The 11,561-nt window shown below is 37.3% G+C and overlaps 1 protein-coding gene across 1 annotated transcript; it reads right to left on the bottom strand.

Annotated features, from left to right (window-relative positions):
- cryaa (crystallin, alpha A) lies at positions 1 to 5,655 on the bottom strand. Its single transcript, XM_059327809.1, has 3 exons — positions 5,412 to 5,655; positions 5,029 to 5,151; positions 1 to 210 (listed from the first exon to the last, which is right to left on the bottom strand). The coding sequence occupies exons 1-3, from the start codon at positions 5,607 to 5,609 to the stop codon at positions 1 to 3; spliced, it is 531 nt and encodes a 176-aa protein (XP_059183792.1). The 5' UTR covers positions 5,610 to 5,655.
- Positions 5,656 to 11,561: the final 5,906 nt, after the last annotated feature.

The following is an 11,561-nucleotide window of genomic DNA, read 5'->3' as shown; positions in this document are numbered from 1 at the left end:
CTAGGAGGACGCAGCGGCGTTGGGCTTGTCGTCACGGGTGACAGGGATGCTGCGATCGCTGCGGCCGGATTCACTTCCCCCGGAGACCTTTGGCCCGGTCAGAGTCAGCAGGCCGTCAGCTGACAGGGTGCAGGTGATTGATGACTGGTCCACGCTGGAGGGGAGGCGGTAGCGGCGGTGAAACTCACGAGAGATGTAACCGTGGTCGTCCTGGAAACAACAAAGAAGCAGTGGCAGGGTGAGTAACAAGGTTGTAATAGTTTTGGATTTTTCATTAGTTTTAATTTCGTTGTGATAGGTCATGTCATGGGGCCTGCGGCTCTTCTGTGTGGAGTTTGCATGTTCTCCTCGTGTCAGCGTGGGTTCTCACCGGGTTCTCCGGCTTCCTCCCACAAACATGCACTTAGGTTTAATTGGTGACTCTAAATTGCCCGTAGGTGTGACTGAGAGTGTGATTGTCTGTCTCTATGTGTTAGCTCTGCGATAGTCTGGCGACCTGTCCAGGGTGTACCCCGCCTCTCGCCCAATGACAGCTGGGATCGGCTCCAGCCCCCCGCGACCCGATTGCGGATAATCGGTTAATGGTAATGAATGAAAAAAAAAAAAATGAAAAAAAGGTCATGTCATCGCCAGAGTGGAGAGGGAGAGAAAAATTGTCAAAAAATAAATTTGAAAACTGCGCTCCAAGCCGCGAATTCCACTCTACAGAAATAATTTATATATAGAAACGTAGGAAAATTTGTCTTCTCACTCACAATCCTCTGGTAAAGCTGTCAGAGTTATAGTTTGGTTATAGTTGGTGGCACAGATGTGCCACCAACACGCACCATAAGCCTCATTGGCTCCCATATTAAAAACGCAGGATGATTTCTGAAAAATGGAGATGTAACAGTTTTTTTTAGATCGCTCTAACAAAGCTATTTTTTCATTTTTCTTAAAAAAAAACATATGTAGCTGTTCAGAAAGAAGTCAGGACGCTCAAAGTGAAGTCGGATCAATGATAGGTATTATGGTTTTGCCAAAAATGCTTTCTGTTCAAGGCCAGAAATTCCAGTCTGTCCACCTCTGGCTGCTGTCACTGTGATAGAAGATTCCACGGCTGTTAATTCTGTTGATTGCTCTGCTCTGATTGGTTGACCGCAAAGCCTTTGATGCTTTGATGTGATTACAGTTACAGATACACGCACACACACACAGGTCATTTTATGTAATTACAGTTACAGATACATGTAAGCGTGCACACGATAAAACTGACATCAAGGAGTTAATTTTTAGTCATGACTCAATTTCATCCAAAAATGTAGTTACTGCAGTTAGACTTTGTAGGACAGAATAAACAGCCACAACAACTGATTTTGTTGTGTGAGTTGATGACAAATAAAGCCAATAAAACAAAACAAAACAAAAATTCCCTGACATATTTTTAATAAAATAATTTCACTGAGGATTATTTATATGCTGAATCAGTGAGTGTTATATGTGTTAACGTTTAAAGTTTATGTTCTTCTTTGAATGTTATTTTTCTGGCACACACACCAGCATTATAATGTCCAATTTGCGAGTGAACAGAAATTCCACCTGAACATGTGATTTGATGGTAAATAAAGTCAATAAAACCAGAATAACTCTTTAAAAGAAGACGTTTTCAGTACTTTTCTTAATTAATAACCTGCAGTGGCCACAAAAGAGGGACGTTTCTTAGTAAAATACAAATGTTTGTCCATTATTGTTACTTTTTTGCACATGAGCATTAAAATGCCAGTTTTTGGTGAGCAGATGGCAACAAACGATGCCAAAACTCACTGTTGTTTTTAAAAAAACAAAGAATTCAACAATACAATACAGACAGTGAGCTTGGATAACTGCAATATAAGCATCTCCTGCAGAATATTTCAAATGTTTTGTCCAACAATATCTGATCTTGATGAGTTTTCTCAGTGAGCTGGTGACCCCTTACCATTGCGGTGGATTTTTTTGGGGGATACACTGTAAAAAATGCCAGAACTTTACCATAATAAATACGGTGCAACTTTTTTGTAATATTACCGTAAAATGATATTAGAACTGTTAAATTCCCATTTAAGACTGCCATTTTATTCCGTTTTTTACCATAAAAAATAAAAAGTTTTTCCATCAAAAGAAACGCTGTTCTGCCATATAATTGACAAGAAAACATAAATGGTGCATAAATTAAAGATTTTACCATTAAATATTACAGTATATTTCTGTTATGGTGAGATATGGTGTTTAGTACATTTAACAGTGAGAAAAAGTTTTGTTTTTTTAAATAAATGCAAAAATGATGGCTTGTACATATATTACAGTATATTTTTGCTACAAACATGGTGCCAGTGTATTTTACAGTGGAGTAATGTATTTCAAAAAAAGAAAGTTTTTCACCGTAAAATCTACAGACATTTTTTTACAGTGTAGCAGGTCAAGGTAGATAGAAGTTGTACCTCACCTAAAAGATGGGAACCTGAAGATTAATTTGAGTGTATTTAGAGAGACTAACATCACCATTCCTTTAATAAAAGTTGGTAAATTAAATCCACTAAAGTTTCAGCTTTCCAGTCATACCCAATTTATGCAATTCCAACACTGTTAAGGGACCCTAATATATCCAGGAATAAAATATATCCAGTTACTATGAATGAATGAGTTGAGTTTTAATATTTCCAACAACAATTATTTCACAAATTGTTGGTTTGTTATTATATTTTACGCAATTTATTTATTTCATAATGCATATTTCTCGACCAGGATAGAGAAATATTCAAATACAGAAGGCGAAAATAACACATTTGTGCTGAATGAGAATAACAATGTGTGGTTTTTTTGCCCAAAATTGCGTGGGATTAGCATAAAGTGGGCATGTGTAGCATTTTGTAAATGGGTAATAATTCTTCTATAAACCATCTATAAACATCGCTTAGTTGGTTATTGTAAGGTGTTACCGACTTATTTTAAATTTAATTCTCAAGTTCATTCTTTTTCAACGCATCAATCTTTAGATCTTCATCCTCCAAGATTTCTGACATGCAGAGGTCAATTTATTGTTCAATTTAGGGACTAAATGATGGAAAACCTTTTCCGATCTGGCAAAGAACTCCATCTTTATGAAATGTTGATGTCTAAAAGCTCATTTAACTGCTGTTTTAAAATTCTAATTCACTCACAAATACACTTTTGTATCATGTTTATTTTTGATTTTATATCATTTTTGTTATTGTCATAACTTGTTGTTAATGTTATACATATGTTTTTATCTATTGTCAGTTTATCACTTTCTTATAACTATGAAGTTTTAGGTGGAGGCTTTAAAAAACCCCATCTGGGTTTTCTGCCTCTCCCTGCACTTTACACTATATGTTATCTTTGTCATTTTATGTAATTCTAATAGAGCTGCAACAATTAATCGAACAATAATCAATTATTAAATGAATCGTCAACTATTTTGATAATCAAATAATTGGTTTGAGCAGTTTTTTTTAAGTCCAAATTCTCTGATTTCAGCTTCTTCAATGTGAATATTTCTGGTTTCTTTGTTCCTTTATGACAATAGATTTAATATATCTTTGGTTTGTAGACAAAACAAGAGATTTGAGGACGTCATCTTGTGGTTTGGTTTGATGTTATTGACCAAACAACTAATCGATGAATCGTTTAAATAATTGATAATGAAAATAATCGTTAGTTGCGGCCCTAAATTCTAACTGTGCAAATAAACCTAACCCCCCCCTTCCATCACATAAAATAACTAGAGGATCAAATACATTTTTTCAGCTAATCTTTATAGAAGCATTTAATTGGACTTTTCCTCCAGCAGAGGGCGCTGTGTGTGTGGGACAGTTGTTCCTAACCTTTTTCTTGAGGGACCCACATTTTTACCATTGTAAACTTTGGCGACCCCCCATTGTCCATTGCCTCTATGAATCCGAACTCAATGTGACTTTCATGGTACCCTCTCTTTTTCTTTTTGAGATATTCAGCATTTTCTTCTCCCTGATGCTTCGCCATTTTTCCATTAGTTCTCTGTTTCTGTTGTTAGGTGAGGTTACCGCTAGGTGAGGTTACCACTAGGTGAGGTTACCGCTAGGTGAGGTTACCACTAGGTGAGGTTACCGCTAGGTGAGGTTACCACTAGGTGAGGTTACCACTAGGTGAGGTTACCGCTAGGTGAGGTTACCTCTAGGTGAGGTTACCACTAGGTGAGGTTACCACTAGGTGAGGTTACCGCTAGGTGAGGTTACCACTAGGCGAGGTTACCTGTGTATACTGCAGGAGGGATGTTACACATGTCCTTATTCTCGCGATATAGCCTTTATTTTTATACTTTTCTAAAGTGATTTTTCTATTTAAATAAATGAATAAACGTTTAATGTAGCCCTTATTTAGTTGTTTTTGTCCCACAAATGAATTAATGCTGACTCATCTATATTTAACAGATTAGATTTATTACATCCCTTAAAATCAAGAGGGCTTCGCGACCCCCCATGGATCTTTGGGGCACCCCTGGGGGGGGGGGGGGGTCGGGCCCCCCCTGTTGGGAATCACTGCTCTAGGTTGCCCCTTCATACAATAAATTATGATGATGTGCCCTCTAGAAATTCTATAATACAGTATCACCCAACTGTGAAAAACGTTATGTGAGGTTTTTGCACTCATTTAGCTCTCAAAGTGCACAAGATTGATACATTTTACCTAAAAATTTACAAATTTTCTCCCAGGGGGGCATGCCCCCAGACCCCCCTAGATGGTTCAGTTTGATGGTTTTAATTGTCAGTACCATATCATTAATTACTGTTATGTGGATCTCCCTTAACTTAATGCTAATATTTCACTATACATGATGCATCTTAGCTTTTTGCTGCTGGTGGGGCCCCATGTTGTGCAGAATGTGCCCTTTTTATTTTTTCGCCCCTGCCCTTCAAACAGTCTGAGTCCGCCACTGTTTTTTGGATCAATTGGTGGAAAATGAACCCAAATAAAATATATTATGTATTAGTCAAAGTAATGTGTGCATACCTGTCTTTCTCCATGCTTTCCCTGGATCTCCACGTAGTCATCGGTGACTTTCACATTGAGCTCGTCAGGAGAGAAGTGCTTGACGTCCAGGTAGACTGTGTACTTATCCCTGTCAGACCTCACCTGTGGGACACACACAAGCAAAACACGATCACAATCAGGATTGCAATTATAAGTGCAAAGACATGGAATAGCGAAACACAGAGCAGGACGTTTGATGGGAAAGAGTTTCAAATCTAAACTATTAAAGTGAGCGAAAATGCCTTTTAGTCACTATAGAATTTTCCGTTTGGAGGCAGATGAACACAATCCATGTCATATAAACATACACATTTTTCTACATATTTCTCCATAATGGCGCCATCATGTCCTGATCTTGTTACCTCAGAGGTGCCAGAGTTGGAAGAATCCAAAAAGTTGCGGAACAGTGACTGTCTGTAATAGGGGCTGATGGTGGAGGTGGTATATGGGAGGAAGTCGTAGTCAAACATGCCCTGTCCAAAAAACTGGTCAAAGAGTCGGGCAGGGTAGACGGAGCCCATGGCACGTCTGAACCAAGGGTGCTGGATGGCAATATCCATAGTGACTGGAGACAGTTTGGTGTAGCTCGGCTTGGCGTGGCTCAGGTTGGCAGATGTAGCTGCTCAGCTCAGAGTCCAGCAGGTGGAGGAAGGGAGGTGAGGCAAGATGAAGAGAACAGATGAAAAGCAGTGAGTGAAGAATGTTTCCAGAATGCTTTTTCCTCTGCTCCACAGCTGCCTCCTCTTTATATACCTGAGAGCCAGAAAGAGAGGCTTTAGCCACGATCCCTCTGGAATGGCATTATCTCATGGTGGGTTGGGCCGCGTCAGCAGAATCAGAGGCTGAGGATGGGGGGGCACCGCTGGGTCCAGACCCTGGTGCGACCCAATGCCATCCACACAGCAGACACCCAGGGCTGCCAAAACAAACATGGTGGACGGAGAGGAGGGAGGAGGAGGGCATGACACAGACAATGAGGTCAGGAAGCAAACTAAAGACACAAATGATTTTACCTGAGTGATAATGAATCAAACAGATATCTCTCCTGTCAGTCAGTCAGTGACATAATGCTGCTGTATTGTTCCGCCTGTGTGGTTGGATGGAGGGTAGATTTAGAAACAATGCTGGGCAGAGTCAATGGAGCAACAACAGCAGAGATGAAAACACACGGACATACAACTAACATAATGTAAGGGTTTAGATATAAATCATGACTATTATTCTAAATGGGAAAATTAACCCTCTGGAGTCTTCAAAAGCTCCAAATCCAGACTTCTTGACTCCATCCAGACTAGAAAACAAAGCAGCGTGGAGCCCTACTGTAAATTTACCTCTAAAGTTCTGGCTGTAAACTCAACGAGGCCAGTTTCAGTTTGATGATGATATACCAAGACAAGCTCAAATATATTTAGCATAAAATGATAGAACTGGATGTAACCCTCTTATATGTTATATTTGCAACCTTTGTTCACATTTGCAACATTTCAAATTCTTTATTGAGCATGATAGTGTTTCGAAAGTAAACAAAAGATTCAAAAACACATTTTATGTTGGACTAAAGGACTAAAAAAAGACACAAAATGACCCAAAAAAAGACACAAAATGACCAAAAAAAGACACAAAATGACTAAGAGAGACACAAAAGGACTAAAAAAAGACACAAAATGACTACAAAAAGACACAAAATGACCAAAAAAAGACACAAAATAACTAAAAGAGACACAACAGAAGACACAAAATGACCAAAAAAGACACAAAAATGACTTACAAAGACACAAAATAAATAAAAAAATCAATTATTATTAGGTCATATAGGTGAGGTTGTGCTGAAAAAAATATACCAACATGACATTTAAACATTTTTTAAGTGGTGTATACAGGCAGGATGGAAAGGATTCAGACATGGACAAAATAGCCCAAAACTCCATAGAGTTAAAGAGAACCAATAGGATGTCCTCTTGCTGCAGACCCTTTGATATTTATTTCATTCATTGATTTATTCAGGCTCATTTGTTTTTCAACCAACATGTCCTCATACCGAAATAACTGTAAGAAAAGGTTATTTGTCATTCACTCCCAAGTGGTGAAGGACCTGAATACCTGTGGTCCAGACCCTATCAAGGAGTTTGCCAGTGCAATGTATTGAAGTTAGCCCAAGTGACAGTAAATCTAGTTGGTGCTGTTCATCCTCATGCACCATCTCCGGCTCATCCACCACCACAGATCTAATCTTCACATATGAATGCACACTGTAAATAATCATTGTGAAATCTAAAGTTATTTACTGTATTATTCACAGTGTTTAATTTTTTTTTTACAGTATAGTGCCGTATAATTTACAATAAAAATCGGTCCTTGTGACAAAATCAGAGCAGTTAAAACATTACTGTAGAAAAAAACACAGTAGACAGTATGAAAAGTTAAGTAGATTACTTTATTTTTCCATTTCTATCATAATTTTGATCAGAATCACTCCCATACAAATGCTGTTTAAATAATTAACTTAAAGTGTTAAATACACTTAAAGTTTTTAATACAAAACACAGTAAAGAAATCAATTGTAAAACAGTAAATGTATTAATATTATTTTCTTTAGTGTATAGAGTAATTACTTGCAATTACTAGTTATTTCTATAAAAAAAATAATGATGAAATTATAATCAAATTAACAGCATTGTTTACTGTGCCATATTGCCATATACAGTACCATTAAAAATCAGTGTTTAACCTGTTTTTTATTCCTACAGTAAACAAATCAGCACTGTAAACACAACTAAAAAGATCAGTGTTTAATTGTTTATTTTACAGTAAAGAAACCAGTACTGTAAATAAAAATACAGTAGTTCTACAGTAAAAAATAATTAGAGTAATTTACTTGTTTATTGCTGCCAATAAGTTACTGTAAAAAGCACAGTAAATTCTTTACAGTGCAGATTCTGTAGGCAATGGCACATTCTGGTTTCCGGTTGTAGTCCGAGTAGTATTGACTAATCATTGTGACCCTTTGGTTGAAAGGCAATCTGGGAACCCAGTGTCTATCACCTGACAGACAGCTGATAGAATCTGGGATTAATGTTCCATGTCTGCATAAATAAATGACAAATTAAATGTAAACACATTAATTTATTGATTAAAAAACACAACATCTTGTCTCAGTGTATCCTGTGTAAATTTACAGTAATTAACTAGCAGCAGCAAGTACTGTATATTCTACACTGCATTACATAAATATAGAGTGTATTACTAGAAATATATTTGCAGTATATTACTGTATTCTTGTAAATTTACAACATAATGTTTTGTCAGTAAATTCCTGAATATTTACAGTACACTGTAAAACTTTTCAGTGTAAATTTACAGTAAATACCTGTAAATATTGTCATACTCCTAAAATACCGTAATCACTTATTTTTCGCAATATACAGTATAACATGTCATGGTAATGTTGGTCATGGTGTTCTGCAAGGTTATGTGCTTGTACCACTTTAATTCACACTATACATGCTTCCTCTAGGAAAGATGACTAAAGAATATTCTCTTAAAGTGGTGTAATCAAACATTTTTTCTCCCAGATTGCATTGCAATATACAGTGTGACACTGTATGGCATGAATACAGTAGTATATTGTTCAGATTTCACTGTAAATTTTTATCTAAGGTTTGCCGTTTCTGTGTGGAGTGCAATAAAGGGCGAACCCCCTTGGCTGAAAGGCAATCTCAGACCCCATTGGGTATTATCTGACCAATAGCTGATAAGTTGTGGAACTTCCAGAGAGGTGCTGTTTCAAATCCCCATAAACAAATGAAAAGACACATTTAAACTAGGGACGGGACTTTAACGTGTTAATTAAGATTACCGGTAATTAATTACACAAAAATAAACCCGTTAAAAAAATGGACACATTTTAATCACACTTATTTTTGCACCGCGGAACGTTTCTCACTGGATGAGTTTCAGGCGGACCGATTATACTGGAGCACCAACTAGCGTTCATGAGTTCAGACAACAACAAACCACAGTGAACATGAAGGAAGAAGCTGATGAGAGCGTTTTGGTTGGCCCCGAGGATGATGGGACATTTTGTTACAAAAAACCAACGGATGGAAGCGTCGATATGAGCATGGTTGTGTTGCTATGCAACAAGGAATTCACATATCACCGCAGCACATCCAGCCTCAAGTATCACCTCAATGTAAAACATATAGCAAACGCTATTGCTATTGCTACACTTAATAGCAAAAATTGCACTGGTCTGTTGGACTTGAACAAAAATCAACAATATTTTTGTTGCTTAAGCTTATGTATTCAGTCATTATTCAATGGTATACTAAAAATCCATGTGAAAAAAATTACTTCTCACTGTTCTCAGGTCAAATATTTATATGTGATTAAAATGCAATTAATTGCAATTAATTTCGATTAATTAATTACAAAGCCTCTAATTAATTAGATTAATTTTTTTATCGAGTCCCGGCCCTAATTTAAACATAAATAATTCATAAAAAAAAAAAAAACACAAAATCTTGTCGCAGCATACACAACCTAGAGAAGCCTTTTACCATAAATGTATGTAAACTACATTGATGTGAACACCTACAATCTAATGTAATTAAAGACATAATTTGTAGTTATCCGTGAATTCTAATATAAAGATAAGGGTCACTTCCCATGCCTGTTGTTTCACCCCCAGTGGCTTTCCGCCACCTGCATTAGTCTAATCCAACAGGGCTTTGGCCAGCCAGCAGAGAGGCTTAGCCGCTCCATGCACCCACAGGCCAAGAGCAACTGGGCCGGCCAGCCGGGGTTGGGGCTGTTTTAGGGGCAGTTCGGGCAGGCTGTAAGGGGTTTGGGGTTACTAGCTGCTGCAGATCAGACTTAGATGCTGTTAGACTGGCCGCAGTTCAGCAGAGTCAGCATTCTGGGGTTTTTATCAATGGGACAGACAGACAATGCCTGTGTGCTCTGTGTTTCCACAGCTCTGAAAAGCTGTTTTGGCTGACAACCTGGCAACCTGGCAGGGTGGACATGCTCACATTCATTCACAGATTTTTTTGCTCTTTACAAAGAGCTATTAAAAATGACAAGCATGTTGTAGTGTAAATTAACTACCTATGTCAGGGATGGGCAACTTAAATGCTGGAGGGGGCCACAATTTTTCATGGACACTACCACAGGGCCACATATAGGACCGTGCACTTAACCAGATATGATGAAACTGTAATTTTAAATATGTTAACAGTGCAGTAACTGAACATTTATCATGCTCAAATGCATGTTTAACAGTATAAATAGGAATACAAAAGGTTTGAAGCAAATAAAAATAACCACTTACTGTTATTTCTTTTTTTTTTTCAGTGCAAGAATGGCAGACCAACATTAATTGCAAGAAGTAATTTTGTGCATTTTTACACTGCACTTTTAAGATAAGAAAAACAGATTTAAAATCACATTTTGTGTTGGACTAAAGGACCAAAAGAATATATAAAATGACCAAAAAAGACACAAAATAACTAAGAAAGACACAAAAAAGACACAAAATGACCAAAAAAAAGACACAAAATGACCAAAAAAAGATACAAAAAGACACAAAATGACTAAAAAAAGACACAATATGACCAAAAAAAGACACAAAATGGCCAAAAAAGACACAAAATGACAAAAAAAGACACAAAAGGACCAAAAAAAGACAAAAAGAAACAAAATGACCAAAAAAGACACAAAATTACCAAAAAAAGGAAACAAAATGACCAAAAAAAAGACACAAAATGACTAAAAAAAGACACAAAATGAACAAAAAAGACACAAAATGAACAAAAAAACCCACAAAAACATTTTCCATTCTCAAAAGCATGTATAACAGTATAAATAGGAATACAAAAGGTTTGAAGCAAATAAGGAATAACCACTTACTGTGATTTTTTTAAATTTTTTTTTTTCAGTTTCAGTTTTTTTCAGACTAGCATTAATTGCAAGAAGTCATTTTGGGCATTTTTACACTGCACTTTTAAGATTTCATGCTCAAAAGCATGTAGTTCTACTGAGGGCCACTTCAAGAGAGGGTGCGGGCCGTATGTGGCCCCCGGTCCTCCAGTTGCCCATCCCTGACCTATGTGTAAGGGCATTCAAGCGGTTCTAGCCCATACGCAACGCATGGGCACGTCTTCCTGGGCACAGATACACTACTAAATTTACTTTTTAACCTTATTTAGGCCGACATTCCAACCCTTCTTCTATCTGATATAGAGACTTGTTCAGGGTGTGGCCCCAAGGGTCAGGGAGAGGCCCCTCTTACAGAAGCAAATCTCCTATATCATATGTAACTGTACCATTTGAATTGTACCAATTGTGGCACAAAATATACTAGAATTGAAAATAGAAACAGACGATCTTCAAAAACAAATATGTTGTTGTAATATCTGAAATATAAGTCAAAGAAAAGCGCTTTAAGAGTGCCATTATTTACACTTTCACATGTTTTGGAGCACAAATCTAGACACTCACATGCCTATAGG

This window comes from Centropristis striata, chromosome 24 (assembly GCF_030273125.1).
Source record: "Centropristis striata isolate RG_2023a ecotype Rhode Island chromosome 24, C.striata_1.0, whole genome shotgun sequence".
NCBI lineage: Eukaryota > Metazoa > Chordata > Actinopteri > Perciformes > Serranidae > Centropristis > Centropristis striata.
This window is presented reverse-complemented; position numbering and strand designations above follow the sequence as displayed.

What these genes read in the sequence shown, in the direction of transcription:
- cryaa (XM_059327809.1), bottom strand. Translation starts at nt 5,609, where the DNA reads ATGGATATTGCCATCCAGCACCCTTGGTTCAGACGTGCCATGGGCTCC. An exon ending in CCAACTCTGGCACCTCTGAG is followed by an intron (nt 5,152 to 5,411) that starts GTAACAAGATCA and finishes TGTGTCCCACAG; the next exon opens with GTGAGGTCTGACAGGGATAA. An exon ending in GAAAGCATGGAGAAAGACAG is followed by an intron (nt 211 to 5,028) that starts GTATGCACACAT and finishes TGTTGTTTCCAG; the next exon opens with GACGACCACGGTTACATCTC.